The sequence below is a fragment of the Motacilla alba genome, chromosome 2, assembly GCF_015832195.1.
Source record: "Motacilla alba alba isolate MOTALB_02 chromosome 2, Motacilla_alba_V1.0_pri, whole genome shotgun sequence".
Taxonomy (NCBI): domain Eukaryota; kingdom Metazoa; phylum Chordata; class Aves; order Passeriformes; family Motacillidae; genus Motacilla; species Motacilla alba.
In genome coordinates this window covers 54,364,987-54,385,816 of record NC_052017.1, presented here as the reverse complement: position 1 = coordinate 54,385,816, position 20,830 = coordinate 54,364,987, and the positions used below count along the sequence as shown (strand labels likewise).

Genomic DNA, 20,830 nt, shown 5'->3' with positions numbered 1-20,830 from the left:
GCAGTAAGGCCAAAGTAAGGAAGGACATGAATGAACTGACCTTGACATATGCTAGGTAATGCTCACACTTTTCCTGCATGAATGACAGTTGTAACTTCTCTGTAATCTGCCCTGCTGTCTCTCCAGAAGTCACAAAATAAACTCTGGGCTGCTGGCTCTTTTCCTTCTTTGCCACATCAGCAGTCAAGTTATAATTCAAACCTGTTTTAAAAAGGAAGAAGAAGAAAAAAACAAAGGATGTCAGTGAACAATAGTCATTCTCCAGCCACCTATCAATGGATCATGTTGTCTCCAGGGCATCTGTGCTTGAAGAAGGTCAACCCTTGAGGGCCCTCAATCAATCACTAAGTTCCCTGCGGCTATAGAAAACCAGATCCAATTACGAACATACTCCCATGTTTAATATAGCTATTACTCCCAGTCCATCCTTTCCTGTAGGAAATTGTGTGTAATAACGCATCTAGAAACATATACTTAACAGGAAAAAAAAAAAAACAAAACAAACAAACAAAAAATCCCTACCAAAAAAAAAAAACCAGATGTTTAAACTGTGTTTCTGACAGGAAAAGCAAAAAAAAAACAACACAGATAACAGCAGCAACCTCAAACATTCTAAAACAGCACAAATCATGCAAATGTCAACTAGAATGTGGCACTTCCTGACAATTATTTTCGTCATTTGCCATCACCTTAGCAATGAATCTTAGCATTCATACCACATACTTAGCCCCCCACAACTTTGTTGCTTCCAAAAAGCAACCTGGAGCAGTGTGTAGTTAGGGCAATAACTGACCAAACTTATCACTGCTGGTGGTGTAAGTTCTTCCTGCTCACTCCAGTAGGAGATTGTAAGACAAGTTTTCACTAGCAAATTCAATCTTCCAAGTAATGCCTTCAAACATTTGCCTAGCAGCTCTGGCTTTTCTCTCTTTCTACTGAGGATCTACCCACCCAAATTCACACAATGAAAATAAAACTCTGGCATGAATTTGAAGGGCTCAGAAGAAGGGCTCAATTCTTCTAATGACAATTCATTTTCCATAACGTAAGTTAAATGCCTAAAAGCTTTGATAATGGCTCCCTCTGAGAATTTTTTGCTCATATCTTCAAGATGGCTGCTACCCAGCAGACCAGATGACCTATTCCAGACAGTAAGAGAGGCACCAAGTAAATGGCAGCAGGTATTTTATAACGGATTTTCATCCTAAACAGCATATATATAGTTATGATGCAAGACTCATCCCATAGGGCTGAAAGGACCCCTGAAGCAGTGAGCAGTGAGAAGAGATCAGGCCATGGCCACAAGCTAAAAAATGTGAATCACAACTGGCTGTGCTAATGGACAGGTTGCACAATCTGAACCACTTAGAATACCCCTTCCTCACCCACTAAGATAATGACAAAGCACACAAACAGCAAGAGGCAAATGCTCATCAGGAATAAGCACATCTGTAAATGCCTGCTAAACTACTAGCTATATTACTGATTTGCCAGGGGGTTAGTGGGAGGCACCACATGGAAACAATGAAGAACTAACTAAATAATTACACAAAACCGCTGGAAAAGGAATGTGTTTCTTTGATGTCTCTGACAGTATGAGAAGAAAATTATTCATTAATTTTGCTTGCAAAGAAAATTCTTATGTAATAGAAGTATTAAAAAAAGCCCTAGCAAATGAGAACATATAGGACAGTCCCTCCATTCCCTTCCAAAAAGCTTTCTTTTTCCCAGTACTTCCCGCCTTGTTTTGAATCCTCTCTCATGATGTTTTCCTTGGGTCTAAGTAGGGAGCGATCCACACTGCTCCATACACTGAACACATCCCTGCAGCACATCTGCTTCTGAGGCATTCTGAGGCATTCTGAGGGTAGCACTGACTCATGCCTGCCTCCAAACAGACTGGAAAAATGAGAGACAGACAGAAATAATACCCCTGCACCAAACTATAGCTGCACACAGGTTAGAAGATAAAAGTCTACTTTTTAAAAGTTTTTAATAAGGGATGTTTTTATAGTCCTAGGAACATGTTTAAACAGCAAAAATATCAAACAACCTATTATCCTACACTAAATCTTGCCAGTCTTTCAGGCAATAGTATTAGGGACACGAGGACCACCCTAGATATGGATCAACACACAAGCAACGTACATCTGAAATGAAGAGTACAGGAGAAAATTTGGAGCAATTTCTAACATATCTATCTGCCTAACTCTAGTCAAATGACCAAAACCATTCATTTTCATAGCCTCTAAAATTCACCTAATTCTCAGACTGGCACTATTACTACTGTTGTTATTATTGTAGAGGAAATCATCTAGACTGTTGTCAGAGACTGAAACAGTTCATGCCTCAAATACTGATATAAAATTTTGCTCAAAATAGCAAAACTGTATAGAGAAGCCATTGAAGCCCATCCCTCCCTAAAGATGCTTTTCAGGGGGACCATCACCACCAAGAAGACCAGCTGGAGAGGATCAATGGAACATCGTTGTGTGATAGATGAGTAATGCAATGGTTGACTCTCACAATTAAAGGGCAAATATTATGTATATGTTAAGAGAAGTTTTATAGATTTATAGTTAAGTTTCACCCCACCACTCCTTGCATTGTATCACAGGATAGCCTGGGTAGTCACAGCATTTGGGAGGGTCGGCTCATTACTACAGCAACACCTGACCTCCAATCAAAATCTAAGAAAGTGATCTCCACCACTGGACAGTGAAGAAAGAGTCGATGGACAGACACTGGGAGGGGCTAAAGGGTTAAAAGGTGGAATATCCATTGTGTGGATGAGCACATGGTGGGAAAAAATCCTTTGCTCCCGGCACTGTATAATTTTCTCTATTCAGTCTTCTGTTGTATTTTTTGATAAGGTTTTAATAAACCTTTTTAAATTTTTGAAAATTATTATTATCACAAATGGAGGCTTTCTCCGGGATTCACGCCTCGCCCCGGTAGCCTTAGGAGTTTTCGAAAAAGGCACATCCCGCCACAAGTTCGGCAGATGCTATTGGACTCTCCCAGAGCTATCGGTGGTTGCAGCTTGGAACCTCAAAGACACCAGGAGACTGAATAAAGAAAAAAAGGGGGAATGGGAGGTGAGCACCATCCTCCTAACTATTTTTAGCCAGATTGTAATTTGTAATTCCGGGTGTAGGATAGTCAGCTTCAGACGAGTATTACACAGGACCTGTCTTGGTCTGTTGAAGCTTCAGGCAAATGGATGGTCAGAACTAAATGGTGGGACTCATGGGAGAGGAAAGCAGGGAGCCTGTGACAAGGACCCCGTGGCTGGAGGGACGCGTGAGATTGAAAGATTTGTGATGATTCAGGAGCAGGACAGCAGCTGAAGGGCTCCTTTGCTCCCAGCACTGAAGCATTTTCTCTATTCAGTCTCCTGTTGTGTTTTTAATAAGGTTTTAATAAACCTTTTTAAATTTTTGAAAGCGAATATCATTTCTCACAATTGTGATCCACAGATGGTGATATTTTCTTTACTCTGTCTCTTTCTGTTCCCCCCACCTATTTTCCATTTCTTTCTTCCCTTCCTTCCCTCTCTCTCTCATATTTACTATCAAATAAAATCCATACTATTGACTTTGACATATGGTCTTGTTTGCACCTAAATTTGGGCAGAAGCATTTCTAATAACTTTAATAACTGGATCTTGACATTTAGTTGGCGTAGTCAGCAGGATTAATGTTCTCTGACCCAAAGTGTCTTTCACAATAGTATTGTCTCCTCTCACAAAATTATTTCATACACTTCCTTCTGTAGTAAATCTTAGAAATCTAAACACTATTTTTTTTAAGGAGCTGTGAGGATTGTTAGGATTCCATCCACAGGAATTCTTATCACTTGGACCAACCTCCTGTGAGAGGTCGTGGAGACTGGTTTCTTCTGATGGCTTAGAAATATGAACACATCTTTCTCTGAGGCAATTGTGGAAATTATGGTAAACTGGCTTGTCTATGTGGTGTTTTGTGCAGAGCCGAAAGCTCCTGTTTGGTGGGGACTAATGCCCCTGTACTTTTTGTGTGTTTTGTTGCGAAAATCCAGAATTGGCAGGTTCCAGTCCTTGAAGCCAATTCTGCAGCTCCTATCTTGTGTAGAATGCCCCCCCGCATAAGTCTGTGGTTTGTTGTGGAGAACTAGAAGCAGGAAGGTTTTAATCCTGAGGCCAGTCCTGCAGCTACTGCCTTGGGAGGATGGTTTTGTCCCTTTGCAGGCTTAGGCATTTATCAAACAGCTTCCTCTGTGGGGGTGGTAGGAAAACTTTAGGGGAAAAAGTTTTGTTGTCTTTTCTTAGTTGATCTGTTGGTCACCACTCTTGCCCTGGGGTGGACGTAGTGAGAAAAAAAAAATTGGGATACGGAGCAATTGGTTACTAAAAAGGTGATGCATTATTAAAAAAGACTTTAGGCAGTGGCATTGCTTGCCAGCAAATTCGATCATGTCCAAAAGGAAAAATGGAATAAAAAGAGCTAACTGATAAGGCTGACTGCTCCCAGGCGAAAAGCAGAAGCCTACTAAAACCCTGAAAAAAAAAAAAAGCAACTCAAATGCCAAAACCACTCCCTAATTCACAGATTGCAATTAAAGCAGTCTCACCCCCTCCACTGAACATGAAATCAGACCTCACTGAAGAACTGTGGGAAACAACAGAAGTGGTGCAACAAGCACTTCAAAGAATAAAATCTAAAACTTCACCTAAAAAAGTCAATGCAATCAGCAACTTGTTTTATTTTGGCATATTTTGCCAGGGAAGTTTATTTATTTTCTTTATTACTAGGAAAGTCAAACAATCCCACACTGAAAATAAGGAAAACAGTTTGGGAGGAGAGAAACTGCAAACAGCACGTTCAGTTTCTTTTTATAGGAACGTACCAACACATGAAATGGAGCTGCATGAAAATCAATGAAATTTAAAGTGTCACCATAATTGTTTGCATTTTCAGTTTGTTAATGTTTGTACTTTGTATTTATTGCAAGTGGGAGATCAAATATCAGTTGAAGTATTCTACATAAGTTTGATTTTTGTCTATCTCTTTTTCTTTTTGCTGAAAAATGGTGTGGCAAAAGGTCTTATGAATGTATAATTTGTCTCAACCAATTTTATCCTGAGAGTTGGTATAAAAATTTATACATATTTGAAATCATACAAATATGTAGTAACCGCCCCAGTTATGCCTCAGAGGGCTTGAAAATTACTATGATTTGGCTAAATTTTTCTGATTTACTAAGTAGAGAAGTAAAAAAATATTAACAAAACACAAAAAAATGTCACTTAAGAAATTATTGAATCCCACTTCCTAAACCTGGAGGGATAGCAGTGGACTGCAAAAAGGATGTGAACAAAATACAAAAAAGCCTTCTACAAGCTCTCAAGCCAATGTATATTTCCTGCCATTTGTCCAAAGAGGGTATTTTAACTTTGCCTCACTTCTTTTATTTAGGCTAATCAGTGTAGTGACTATAGCACATTCTGCAATACACATGCTTCTCAGTTTTGGGTGCAGAATGTGATGAGGGCAATTTACTCACTGAAATTCAAAAGAAAAAAGCTAATTGGGATAATACAACTCAGTTTGAAAGCGAATAAATTTCATTTCTAATCCCACCAATAATAAATCCACAGTTTCTATTCTGTGTCAAAATTAATTAGAACTATCTTCTGGAAAACAGAGCATTGCCCTGATGTAAAAATATGTTTGCATGAGAACATTTTGCATGAATATGTTTTGTGTAGTAATTTTGTATTATAAAAACTGGTTTTCATAATATATAGAATTATCCAGTGGACGAAGAACAGTATATATAATATTCTTCCAACTACACGTGAATGCAGTCATGAAAAAAACACACATCCTAAAAAAATTCATCTACTTTAATTCCAGGATGTGAAGTTAATCAATTAAACTATAAGAGCCGGGAATCCTCTCGAAACTTGCCTGATTGACACACATTAAATACATATATATGTTGAGGCTACTCTTCTATAGAATTTGAAAATGAAGACCCACTGTATAATTCTATAACTAATTTCAAAACATATTGAACCAACACCTAAGAGATACAATATTGTGATATCACTCATACCACTACCCATTAAAAAACACTGACTCCTGGGCTTCACAGAGTGGGAGCATTGACTAATGATTATTGGGTTGATGATAATTGTATATTTACTCATGTTATTGCTTCTGTTGTTTCTATCTTTACTCCTATTATCACCTCCATGGACAACTCATAAACTAAAGAAGATCGCAAGGAAAGAGACATTTATTATATGTTTGAGTCAAGAGGTGGATGTTAGAGATTGAAACAGTTCATGCCTATTGATATAAAATTTTGCTCATTATAGCAGAACTGTAAAAAGGAGCCATCAAAGCCCACCCCTCCATAAAGATGCTTTTCGGGGGGACCGTCACCACTGAGAAAAACAGCTGCAGAATATCAATGGAACATAGTGGGACCCACAGATGGTGGTGTTTTCTTTATTCTGTCTCTGTCACTCTCTTTCTGTTCCCCCCACCTATCTTCCATTTCTTTCTTTCCTTCCCTCTCTCTCATATTTACTAACAAATAAAGTCCATACTATTGACTTTGGCATGTGGTCTTGTTTGCACGTTAATTTGGGCAGAGGCATTTCTAATAACTTTAATAACCAGATTTCAGCAATTTTACTACATAAGTTTACTTTCATTTTCCTTCACGGATGAATGCAGAAGCAGCACTTGATGCACAGAGATGCCAGCAGCCTCCTTCTTGTCTTGGTCACACAGAATTAAACAGTCTGAACAGGCTGAAACCTTTTCATCCAAGATAGGAAAGGTCTTCCTCTAATCTCTGGCTTTTCTGGCAATACAGAGACCCCAGAGGAGATGGAGCAATGACCCTTCAAGTGAGGGAGGAACAGTCTAAGTGAGATTTGGAGATGACAGAGTGAAAACTTAAAATGCTGTACACTTCTCATATGTCCACATACTGGAGGCTGTCTCTGTCAGGAGTTATACAACTAGATATTCAGCTCTCCAACAAGCACTGATGCAGAGTGAAGGGTCAGACAGAGTGGCACAAAGTGTAGAGCACATTTCACATGGTCATGGCTCTTTGCTCAGACAAAAATATTTCAGCGATAAATTCATACTTCTGAAAACTATAGTCTGCAAGAAACAACTTAATGGGAATTGTACTGTCATTTGCAGTGTCAAGCAGTATCCATAAACACAGATCCTCAGATAGCTGTATTTAAGTATTGCAACTACCACTAAAAGAAAAAGAAAAAGGTAGGTAATGTTTACATGCAAGTGTGAGGCAGATGAAGATGACTTTTCTTCCCATTCTTGCTAACAAAATAACCACACATTCAAATACGTATTGAAGACACACATTTGCCACAGGAGAACACTGCATGCATGTTTAGCTTGATTTTCTGAACACTATGTAGTAGATGGCAAATTTCAGCTGCCCAAAAGCAGGAGAAATGCTCAAGTTTACACCAGTAAGCAGTAATCTTGAGAATCCATGCTGACAAGCCATAGCGCAGCGTCACTCTAGATGACATTCTCACAGTCTGATTTAACAAAATGCACCCAGACATCTGACGGTGAGACAATCCCAACACTTTCAGCCACAGAATTCTGACATAGTATTATAACACCTCTGTAAGCCTTTCAAAGTCTGAACTGCATACCAGTGCATTAACAGGGATAGTCTAGGGTTTTTTTCCCATACATTTAACCATGCAGGAAAGGAACCACAACAATATTTCCATTAATTGTTCCATCTTTTATAAATTAATATTCTTCAACCACAACACAATTAAAATGCCCTGACTGCTAGAATACTAACTGGAAGATTATTTGAGATATTTTATCCAAATCATATCCTGAATGGGTTTTATACAGTCAGATAGCTCTGGCTGTAACATTTTCAAGAAAAATCACTTTGTTAGAAGCATTGTATGAAAGAGCAATGGTTGAAGTTTATAATAACCTACTTAATAATAAAAAAAGTTCCTTGTAATACGATGGATGTTAGTCATGGAAAAAGATGCACATGTGCTTTCACCCAGTAAATCATGGGCAGTGCAGTTTTGTAGGACAACACAGGCAAATTCAGCCAGCTCTTACAACACATGATGAACAGGAAGACAGGTCTTTTGTAAACAAGGGAGACTGATATTTAGATTAGAAAAAAGGTAGTTTACTTCTTAGCCACAGCTCCAAAGATACAAAATTAAAGCAAAGGAAACATTTTAAATAATACCTCAGGAATGTAAGAACACCTAGATATTCAGAAAACCTATTTGTAATTTTTCAGAGAGGAAGTAACACCTCAGGAATCCTCAGAAACGTATTTCCTTAATGACAGAGTAGTGGATAGTAAAAAAAAATACTTTTATCAAAGCACGTATTTTTCTACTTAGAGTCATCATCTAAAGGGAACGAAAAAGTCAGCATTTAGAGGAAGCAAAAACTGAAATAGAAGTCTGAGTTGCACCAATATGTTAGAATACAGAGGAATCTTAAATATAGTAACTCCATTGTTTTGAGCTGTTCAGGTGACAGTGACAAGCTGCTTGCAGTTCTCACTTCAAGTGAACGCAAAAAGTAGCAAGAAGCCTTTTCCTTTTCTGACTTAATTAAAAACAGAATACTGCAGCAGGCTCAGGTGAGGATACACAGATACACCTCACCTTTCTCAACTAGCTGCTCAAAAAGGTAAGGGCACAGAGCAGGAGGAGGCAGTACTTCCCCCAGCTCCTCACTGTCAAGACTCAGCATGCTGTGAGGCTGAGGCATCTTTGCTGAACAGTACAGTACAAGTCCTCTGCCATTCTAAAAGCATGACAAAGGTGAAACACCATGAAAATAATAAACCCAAGCCTTAAATATTTAGAAATGCTGTATCTGTCCAATACCACTTCATAGAACACCTAAGATTTGTAAGCATTGAGATATAAAAGACATAAGTAGTATTTCAATAGAGCCAAGACGTAAAGGCTAGGGCAATTACATGTTACACAATTCCATTCACCTGAGATAATCTAAGTGTTTCACTTAATCTGGAAGATATTCTTGCAATCAGTAAAATACTAGCCTATTTATAATCAATTTACAAACAGGTAAACTGATGCACAAAAAAAGGATTTTCTCATGTCTGTTTCAAGAGCTCCTTGCAGACTTTCAACACTAATCCAGAGCAAATCATATCTGTTTTCTAATAACACTGACAGAGGATATGGATACAGGTACGTATTATCAAAGAGGTAGACAGGCAATATGAACTCAGAAGGCTGTGTTCTCTATCCTTGCAGTAAGCCCAAGGAGACATTTTCCTCACTTCACTCAGGAAGAATCTGCCTCAGTATTATGTCAGTCTCATCAGAAGGTGAAAACACGTCCAAGAAAGTTCTCAAGCCTCCAGCTTTCTGGGATTGTACAGCCCATGCTAATCTTGAAACTACTTACTTCACACAAAAGCTCTGTTACTAACTACAAAGAGAGACCTTGACTCTGGGTCAACCTGTTACTGTGTTCTTGTCTAGGGCTGGCACAGGTACCTTACCTATTTCTCCAGGAACATGCTTGCCACTGAAACGAAAGCATGCTGTGACATTGAGGCAGTTCACCGGCTGCAAACCATCATGGCACTGAGGAGCTGTGATATTGATAGATACGGGCAGGAAAATGGCAATATCCACGGTAATGACAGGCCTGGATCTGGAGATCAACAGAGAAGTAGAATTGAGTGACCATTCAGATGGAAATTCTCCATGAAAGGAAAAAACAACAGATTTGGTAAACTGCCCAATTTCAAGCAGACAGGAAAAATAAGAGAGTACATTTCAACTGTAAAATAAACTAGCATTTTATCTAGCTGGTAAGGGCTACTAGCATTTAAATGGAAGTGGTAATGTCAGCTTGAAGTTTAGTGCTCAGATACAGACTGCAGGCAGGCAGCTGAGGAAACTGATAACGTGTAGTAAAAATAATCATCTCCAGCAAACGTTGCATAACCCTTACTGATGACTGAAGAGGATAACAAAGTTACCAGAACAGCAAACAAGAACAACAAGTTCATGCAAATGAGACTGGATGCTAACCATCTTGGATGAACAGGGACAGGTAGGGAGAGACTGTGGGTTTCCACAGAATGGTCTATAGTCAAATTTGTGACCTCAAAGTCAAGGAGAGAGCATAGTGGTCCTCCACAGGAGATGGATTCATACATAATTTTTCTGACAGCATAAGAGGGACAACAGACACCACATCCATGTTTTCTGGAGGGAAAGTCTGGCTAATTCCCTCCTGGCAAATGATAAGGATTGAATACTCTTATTACACTGCTAAACTGTTTCAGGAATTATCCAGTGCACTGTGAACAAAAGCTTTCTACTCTTGCAACTCCAGCACCAGGTTATTGCTACCAGTACTCCTGGCTGAGGGAGACCTCAGCCAGAATCACAGAGCAAGTTGACTGCCTTAATGCACAGCTGTCTTACTAAGGAAACTTCTTTGTCTGACCATCCAGAAGGTACTCAGGCAGTCACACTCCCACCACCAGATTTTAACTGCTAGGACCAAAGCTCATTACAGTGTGTGGCTCCAGTGAGCTGACAGGTGCCCGCATTGACTCCCTACACACACCACACCCACACAGTCAGACCAGGTTTCCCATAGTTTAATAAAGTCTTTTATTTGCAGTGCAGTAACACAGAAACAGCTGGAGGTGGTGCCTCCAGGGAGGAACCCCAAACAAAGGACCTGTGGGCTTTTATAGCCTCACAGTTCAAGCACACTAAAGTCTCTGCTCTGCCTCCTGAGTCCTCAGCTCCTGCTATGTCTCAGTGTCCCTGAGTGTCCCCTTGCTTTGGGCTCCCACCACCCAGAGCTCAATCTGCAGTCTACAAACTAAGCTACCTGCACTGAATGTATTCCTCAACAGTCTCCTTCTTCACACAGCACAGAAGCCCCAGCAGCTTGACTGGGAAAAGCAACCCAGAAACTCAGGCACTCCTGAGCCACCTCCAGTGCAGGACTTCAGCCCAAAAATTATGGGTGTTATTCTTCCTGTTTTCAATTCTGTATGTGTTCAAGATGAACATGTTCTTCCAAAATCAACTACAGTAATAAAAAAATGTACAGCAACCAGTAGATTCAGTTCTAAGGTAGTTCCAGCAGCCATGCAAGGCCGGATCTTGTAAACCACCTCAGGACTCTCACTCCACAAGCCACTTTAAATTTAGAGGTAGGGGAGAGGGAGAAGAGAGCAGGGATTGTGGTTACACCTAATTTATATGAACTGGAACAAGATCCACGTCAATCTGCGATACAGCTGCTCAGACTGTTTTACCACAGCCTGAAGTAACAGTGCAAGTTCACATTTTAAAATGGAGGATAAAAAGAAATCCTAGCCTTATAAATACATATGGTAGGGGGAAGGAAGGAAAAAAAGTCAGCATCCTATGATCATGTCACACCTTCAAAAAAACCCACTCTTTCTGAATGCTTAAGGAGACATAAAAGAGTAAATGCTATAAATGATCTAGAAAAATATTTCTCCTTCAAAAAAGTACTTCTCCAGCTATCGTGCACTGTGTAATTTTTCCTTAATGCTATGTCACTTGGTTATTCACTGGGGAAAAAACAACCCAATGCATCTGTCAAAGAGCAATACACACACATGATCAACAGAATGGGTCTGCCCCAAGTCAAGAAAGGCTTCCACCAAAGGCATTAAATATCACTTGGCAAAACATTTGTTGGTTTTGGTTAAAGAATTTCACAAAAGCAGGAAGGGTGAGGGGATACATGGGGGAGAAAAAGCTTATCTCTTCATCCTAACAGCAAGAGGGACACACTGTAAATTGGCAGTAACAGCAATTAATCAAGCTGCTCACAAAGTTAGTCAGTAATGCAATAATTTCCCCTGAAATGCACAAGCATAACTGAATGCAGGAACAGAGGTCATCATGCTGTTGTGATGTATGTGGTTTTAATCACAGTAAGCCTTTCAGTTGTCTTCCCCTCTCTGCAAGTAACATCAATGTAGGTGAAAAATGCAGTTTTCTTTCTAGCAGCTTCAGAGATGTGAGACTGAATTCCCATGCGGGGCATGGCACACCTTTTCACAGAAGCAGTTTATTCGCATTCTCTGTATAGATGATGAAGAAACAGAAAACTCTTCAAAAGCCTTGACCACCTGCCATGCTGATCATCAAGAGTATTTCTTCCCTCCCTCTCCTTTTTCTTTTTCTTCAGTGTAACCGATTCAAATGGAAACAGAGCCAAGTTTCTCCTGCCTTGTACAGGAAGAAGGTTGGCACATCTGTTCTGTAGCTCCAGCATTTGTCTTACCTGGGTCGCCCCATCCCTGTATCTTCCATTAAGATGGAGGAGTTCCTAAAGATATCTAAGTATTGAAAGGATTTTTTTATTTAATACTAACAAGTGTAACAAAGGAGCTACTGACAAAAATCCAGCTTTGCCTTCTGTTACCCAGATCACTTGCAATCTAACTCTCCACCTGCATAATTTGGTGAACCAAGCTGTCCCACCTCTGTAAGACAGAACAAGCAATTACAATTAACTCACAAACTTGAAACAGCAGCTAGCTCCTGTGTGCACTGAAAACGTATTCATATTTCATTTCCCTAAACACTCTTATTTCATTCTGCATCCCATTATAAAATTATATATATGCAAAACTCTATATCTATCTATCTATCTGTATCTGCAAAACTACATCCTGGCATCCTACGCAGCTTATTTTTTGCTCCAAAGGCATTCCCTTTAATCACCATTGATTTACTTTAGGTAACATCAGAATAATAAAAAAGCCTTGTCACACGTCAGGAACAACCTTTCTAAAAAGGCACTGAGATGTAACATATCACCTTTTGGCTCTAACTCTTTTTCTTCATAGACCAGGTATTGTCCTGGTATTATCATCCCCCACTATTCAATTTAAATTAGACTGCATTCTTTGACATGATTCATGTCAAAGGTTTTGCTTAAAAAGTAATCCAGCTGGCTTCTTCTGGCCACAATAAACTAGGGAGGAAGCTGGATTTAGATCACATAAGATATAAACAGTAAACAGAAGAAGACAACAGTGAATGAAAAAGATATCTCACCTCAGAAGTACCACATTGTCTGACAGGAAGGCTCCAACAGTCATATCTGAAATGTTTGTAACATTGAAGCAGTTACAAAGGAGGCTTAAAATTCAGTTCTCTCAAATCTGTTTCTAAATCACAGAGCATGAATCTAAAAATAGCATTTTCTAACTTAGCCAGTTTGTCCCTTCAAATATCACTATGGCTTAAGTCTTGTAACTAAAGGATTAGTTCTGTGATGTTCACTTCAGCTTCGTTGTTTGATTTTTATTACTACTATTATATTATTGTCTACTTTTTGGGTTATTTTAAGATTGTCATCCTGACAGAGCAGCTTCCCAGTAATTTAAAACCTTGGTCAGATACTGAATCATTGTAATGGTCCAAATAATTTAATTAGGCAATCACTGAAATTTTTATCCGGAGTTTTGAGCGGCAGAAGGGAAATGGAAAAAGCAGCTCAGTTTCACTGACCACCTGCAATGGCAGGAACTAGGAGCCTGAAAACACCCAGCTCTGCTGTTTTCTCAGCCTGCTGATGTATTTTCCTGATGCTCTCACTGCCAGAGTAATTGACACACCTGGGTAACCATTGCTATCCATATCAACTCCCCCTGATATGGACTGGCCAAACATACGCAGCTTTGGGTTTATTGTTTGTCCAGACAGCTTCTGCAGTAGAAAACACACAAACGAAATTAGTCATTAACACAAAAAATCCTCTACAAAAAACCCTTACCAAAACAAAAAATCCCAAAACATTTAAGCATGATTTCCATGGCCAATAGGTCTCTCTTCTGTGGGCTGGAAGTGCTACGCATCTGCTGTCTTGCACTGCACCCACATAGCCCTAACAGGAAGGCTGTCAACTGCCCTTCTGCTCCTGGCTAGTAGGAGACCAGTGCTGACTTGAACTAAAAACCCACACCTGCATTACAATACTCATGCAGACCTAAGCAAAATAAGGAACACATCAAACAGATTTCTGCATGAAGAAACAATATAACTGTACCCAAGAGATTTTTTTTATTACCTAATTTCTGTGAATAAAAGTTTTAAGAAGCATCTTAACAATATTAATGATTAGTTAAAACAGAAAACCATGCACAACCATTTCTTTTCACCAAGTCTGCCAGCATACTCAAAGTGGTTAATTCTCATGCCATTTGGAAATTCTGGTTATTACAGAGTATTTTCTGCCAGTTTGGACGTTGTATTTCATTTTTGCCTCCCCCACACAAAGACTGACTTCTAACATAGTTTCTTTCTTCTTTTAATTACTAACACAAAACTTTCTCTAAATTATTTGTATTGTAAATGCAAATGTCTGAAGCAAATTAACATATCAAAATCTCTTTTTCTAAGAAGGCAATCAGCCAGCATTCATTCATTCTGCTGAGCCACCAATGCAAGAACAGAACTCAAATCAACTTCTGACTGCAGAAGTTACAGACAGAGGAAACCATGAAGTAATTTTAAGTCTGCTGGAGGTGCTTCACTGTTTGTGTCATGTGACCAACTTTCCCTGGCCCTCCCATAAAAGAATGCAATATTGGACAAAAGATCAGGCAGGAAATTTATAGAAAAAAGAAAACTAGTTGAAGGCAAAAAATATATCCTGACAGTAAGTTTACAGGGAAAACAGTGCTCCTCTGAATACAGATCTTCTTTTCTACTTGTGGGCAGGTAAGCTTAAGACAACTGGAAGTAACTTCATCCCCACATTACACTCACATTGCATTTTTGGGAATACTAGTTAGGGTGGTAAATCCCACCTGCAAACACCTAAAAGACATCTGAGGGTTCTTTCAGCCTACAAGACAGAAGAATAACACTGCTTTTGAGTATCATAAATGAAAACAGCAGGATACAAAGCCAATTCAGCTGCTTCTGCTAATAGCTGCCAATGAAGCTGCTGAAGGGATGTTAGAGAATGACACTTACCAGCACTTCAAATGATGAAAGCAGGAGGAGGGATGAGGAAGTGCTAACAAAATGAAAAGGGTGAAAATATATACCCTGCTGGACACCCCCCCTCCACCTCTCACAGCTTATTTCAAAGAGGAACTCCACAGCAGTAAGATGGATCAGGAATATAGTAAAAAGATACAAAATGTCTTCTACCTCCAGGTTAAAATCCAGGGCAGACAGGTAAAGAGATGAAATTGTTACACAGTTTGGTTGCACACAGGACTTGAACCAGTGCCCTGCACCAGACACTGGGAAATGGCAGAGAGACAATGCCTGCAAGCGGTGCCCCCTTGGCTGCCACAGGACATAGGAAATGATGGGAACAGTTTATCAAGAGTCAATAACCACGTACCCTGCCACACTCTTGAGCTGGATGTTTTCCCACTGACCAAATAGAGAGACATGTGCTGTATCTGCTGGCCTTGCTCAAATAGGGAAGGAGAGATCACAAACAGGATGCCTTCCCACCCTGCTGATCTGTCCTTAAAAAATGTAAAATTTTCCCAAGAATGACCAAAAAAAAAAAAAAACCCAAAAAAAAACAAACTAAAAAAATCAAACCAAACCAAAAAACTAAACTTCACAAAACAAAACAATCTGAATCCTTTTCAGCAAGAGCTGGAATGCTCTGGGGTTTTCAGAGAAGAACCTCCCAACCAGTGGTTCTTGGCAAAAAGCAGGCAGAATCCTCCACATGCCATACATTATGAATATTTCTAAAATGCACTGAAGAGTCACTTAAATTCCTTTTTTCTCAAAAGCAGTGCATGCCACATTCATGGTAAAGGAAGGACTAAACTTTCATAGTCTATTGAAAGAGTTGCCAATAAACCACTAAACTCTTTAATTCTGTGTAAACTGATTAACTATGAAGGATCCCACCCAGCAACAAAACAAAACAACCAGAACTTCAAACACACAGAGAAAGGGAAGAGTCAGGCTTTCGAAACAATGAAATGCGCTAGAGAGAGACTATAAGACATATGTTGGGCAGCACAAGCATAATTTATCTTCTCTGCTGCCTGGGTACAGCATCTAAATTGCACTCTGCTGTCTCTGCCCAAGACATCATAGCATATCCCAAACAAGGTTATACTTCATCATAAGTGGGTAAGGGGGGTGGCACCTAAGAATGGCCTTCCGACATATTGTCAGAATGCAAGAAGGCAAATTAAGTGGATAAAGAGGCACAAAAGAACAGTTAGTAACTCTTCATTCTCACAAAGTCTTCTACAGGAAGGAAGTGCAACCTCCCAACTTCCCACGGGCCTCTCCATAATTTGCATGCTCAAACCCTTTGCAGGGTTTTCATTTCTCCTCTTCATTAGTATTATCCCTAAAACATAACACTCAACTTTTAAGACTCTGCTTGCTTCAAGAAGATATAGTTGACAACTGTAATGAAAGACAGTAAAAAATACATCCTGACTAACATAATTTTACCTTTCAGCACAGATACAGACAAACTTTGGGAGAAGCTATCTTCAAACAATGACTAAGCAAGGGATATAGAGCTGTGACAAGGTTACCTATTAAGGGACACTTAAGTATTGTTTATTTCTGCAGGTCCTGGGAAAGTGACTTTCAGATAGGGATCATAAACAATAGCGTCACATACCATAGAGTACTGAGGTATAATACCATTGGCATCCCCATGGTAAATGTACACTGCTCCTATGTAGTTATCTTCCTTAGGTGCTCCAATGGCAACATCTGTAAAACAGTGCAGATTTCACAATCCATTCCGTTAATCGAACTTTTCCCTAATTTTAGGATACAGCTATCCATAGGAAAACAGCTCCCCATGAAAAGGTGATCAGCAGCTTATTTGAACCTCGGTAGAAGAACGTATTTGATTTAATTAAGAGCTCATGTTAAGATGAACTTCAAAAATACACAAACGCATATGAATTTCTACACATATGTATGTTTCACATAATCAGATGTTGTGCCTAATTAGACACATGTTCTTTTACAAAAATGTATTTATCAACCAGCAACCATATCAAAAAAGTGAATTTAGAATCCTTTCATAACCAAATCTTCAACCCATGAGAAAATCAGCTTTGTGAACCAAGACAAGACTGGCAAAATATTTACTGTAGCAGTACATTAAGGTTAGTTGAAAATCCAAGGCTACACAAAGAGGCTGGGGATACTAAATGGATAGGTAAGAATTAAAAACATCTACTGAAAGTGACTTTTCAAATTACAATTGATCCAACTTAACTGCAAACTCCTACAGAGAGCATGATCCCATTTCCCATTCTCCTCTCCTACTTGGATCTAGTGACTATGCTATCTGCTAAAATTAAACTTTTCACAGCAAGTACACACAAGCACATGTCCAGATGCAGAGGAAAAGCATGTTCACAATTTGTGAGGGCAACCTGCAACAAGGCTGGGTTAGGCTGAATGGGATACTGTGTCCTGAGTGGCCTGGAAGATATAAATCCAAGCACACACTAAGTTGGCCTTTGTTTAGAAGTCCTTAATCTGCACTTCCAGAAACCAGGGCAGAAAAGGAACACCGACATTTTGTTCTCACCTACTGCTCTCACAGCATGGGGTCTCACACTGAATATCCTGAGAATGGGGCAGAGGGAGAACAAGTAAAAGAGAGAAATTAATAGACTATGTGTTATCAGGAGTGAGAAGCTACTTCTGAATTATACTTCTTGACAAGAAATGAGGTTATGTCAACAAAACCAGAAAGGCTTGGAAACATAGGGAAATGGTCAAGAAGAAAGAAGTCAGACATAGGTTTCTGTTTTGTTCAGGGTGAGGGTATCTACAACCTTTTACAAGCCATACAGTGAAGAAGAAAATATAACAGCAAGAAAAGCAAAGCAATGTTAATGTGACCTGCACAGACACAAACTAAACCAACAGCAAGGACAGTCAGCTACAAAACACTTTAGCACACAGATTCTACACAAGCAGATTTATCTTTAGGTTGAACCGAGGTGCTAGTCAGGTCTGGATAAGCAAGGTATGTCATGCAAGACTGACAGTGCCACCAGTGTTGCTCACACTTATGGAGAAACGACCATGGAGGAAATTGCACTGACCTGGGTAGCCATCATCATCAATATCGCCAAGGGCAGCCATGCTCTCCCCAAAGTGTGCATTATAGGCACTGTCACCGACCAGGGTGAGCTGCTCTTCCAGCACTCCCTAGCAAGCAAGAAATAAAGAAAAGGTCAGGGAAATGGTGCAAACCCTGCATGAGGCAAGCCTTCCCCATGGAAGCTGCCCATGTGATGTGGGAATGACCTGGGGCAAAGATGCAGCCTGTCTCTTGTTCTCTTTGCAGTCAGATTACCTGGGCTCTAGAAATTGAATTTACTTGCATTTTAAACCTTCCGGATTTTAGTTTTAAAGGGGAAAGGAAAGACAAAGGAGTGCATGACTTAACCAAAATAATAAATTAACTAAATAGTAACCCAAAGGGGTAATTAAATGCAGTCACAGGGACTGGTGAATCATGAAAGTTTACAGATGACTAAAACGTAACAGCCCAGAGTTTGCTCTATTCACAGATTACATCCAACAACCAAAATCCCCAGTCCATGTTTATTAAGCTGAACTCCAGCAAGCTGAGTACTTTTCCCTAAGCAAAGAACATTTAATAATTGGACTTGAAAACATTTTAAGTATAGGACAGAAGGATTAAAGCAAAGTCCTGCAAAAGCCTTCTTAATTAAGAATTAGGAAATATATTTAATGAAATAAAGAGACTGAGAAAAGTTGAAAGTTAAGTAGCTTTGAACTACTATGCTGTGAGAAGCCTTATATGGCGCTAGTATTTCCTGCCCACCCACATTCCGGTCAGATATATAGGTTTTATTTTCTTACCATCTTCTCTTCAGGGGAAATGAACATTTCCACAAGAAAAAAAAATTTAGGTACACAGTCTAAGTCTGTACTCACCTCAGGGTTGTTTTGGTTTTGCTTCTTTTGTGAATGAGAATAAGCTACTCTCTGGAACATGTACTAAAATCTTTTACTCAGCTGCAAGGAGTTGCTGACTTTAAGAAAATCCCACATAATGAAATTGAAACACAACAGATAGAAGACAGGCAGGCCTGTATTTGTGACTCAATTCTTTGCAGCTGTCACAGGAAAGGGCAAAATATAATCATTTTAAATGTAGCATCATTATGTGCACTTGTTTTATTATATAGTTTTCTCTGATTCTCTGCAACAACCTTTTAAGCAATGGTGCTTGCTTAAGAATGAAAGTGATGCCATTATGATTTTTTGTCCTTTTCTAATATACCTTTTTTATATCTTTTATTTATCCTCAGTGCTCTTAGCATGCACTATTGTAATTCCTTACGTCTGATAACTCAGCATAGTCCTGGTATTCTGTTAGGCCAGAAGACCAAACACTCTAGAGACGTCACAGCTGGAAGCCAGAAAACCCTATGCTATCTTGAGAAACTAAGGTCCTCTTTAAAATACATCCTGTAAATTAAGATTAGGCCCATCCAGGGAGGAATTCTTCAAGATGGGGAGATATCACGCTATTCATTCAAGCCTCTCATTGGGGCATCTTTGTTAGATGTGGTAGTTTGTAAGGTCTATAAAATTCTGCATGATTTATCAGTTGTGTGCATTTGGCACGTTCCACCCTGGCAAAGTGGGGCACCATAAGGATCCTTACTAAATACCGAGGTAAAAATCCTTTATCCCTTAACTGTGTCTGGCTCTTAATTTTTAGGACCAAGGAAAAGGCATCAAAACAAAGTTTAAAATGTCCACTGCTCAAAATAAAGCCCACAATCCTACAAACCATTGCTTGTGCAAGTAATTCTAACACTCCTGGTGCAGGAGTATAAGCAACTCATACTAGCTTCTTGACTATTTTATAGAAGATAAACATTAACTCCTGTATACTCTCACTGTGAGCAGGAAATGTTGGCTATCTGTTTGGCATTCTGGACCCTATCAGTAGAACCCAACAGCAACACTGCAACATAAAAGATGGAACTTCCTATGGATAAAGATGAAAAAGTAAAGCTCAATTAAAGGAGCAGTAATAAAAAAAAAAAATTACAGCAAAAACACTTCTCAAGTCTCCTAAATGCTAGGACTTCTAGTGAATTTGAAGTCTAGCATAAATAAACTCAAAGTTCACTAAATATAAACCAATTTAATTTTAGTCCGTAACAACTCTTCCTTTAAGACAACAGCTTTAGGACCTGAATATTAAATATTTCATAGTATGTAAACAACCACTGTTTTCCTATAAATAAAACATAAGAACGGCCTCGGTTGGCCAATGCAATGAAGTTCAGATTTTTCCAAGACTGTTGTTAGGTCATGTGAAATCCAATAATAACAGCTGCTAAGAACCTCTCTAAAACCTCTATATGGGGCATAATGTGAAAGTAACATGAATTCAACCTCTGCTTTCTCTCCTCTTCCTCAATCCTCAGATATTTGTGTTCCAACTTGTGTTTCAGGTTTTAGTGACCACTCAAAACACAAAGGAAACTCAGTCAAAGCTGCTGACTCTTACTTGGTTTTGGCATCAAATCTACATAAAGCCACAAATACCACCAAGTTTCAATATACAAGCAGATATTTTCTCAGATCTCCTTGAAAGATTTACAGGACTACGATGAACTCGGGCTGGCATCTGGCAAACTACAATACCAGATGAGTCTTCCTGTGACTTCATCCTTTGCTAGAGACATCCAGAGCCCCACTTGTTTGAAACATTGA

At 39.3% G+C, this 20,830-nt stretch overlaps 1 protein-coding gene across 3 annotated transcripts in view; it reads right to left on the bottom strand.

The window, feature by feature from the left end:
* ITGA9 (integrin subunit alpha 9) overlaps window positions 1-20,830 on the bottom strand; it is a 237,722-nt gene that overhangs the window by 184,745 nt on the left and 32,147 nt on the right. For all 3 annotated transcript variants that reach the window (XM_038123406.1, XM_038123404.1, XM_038123395.1), the window contains exons 10-15: window positions 18,169-18,274; window positions 16,716-16,810; window positions 13,708-13,798; window positions 13,145-13,190; window positions 9,574-9,728; window positions 41-201 (exon numbers count right to left, since the gene is read on the bottom strand). In XM_038123406.1, coding sequence (XP_037979334.1) covers window positions 41-201; window positions 9,574-9,728; window positions 13,145-13,190; window positions 13,708-13,798; window positions 16,716-16,810; window positions 18,169-18,274 — 654 coding nt within the window. The remainder of the gene's footprint in view (window positions 1-40; window positions 202-9,573; window positions 9,729-13,144; window positions 13,191-13,707; window positions 13,799-16,715; window positions 16,811-18,168; window positions 18,275-20,830) is intronic.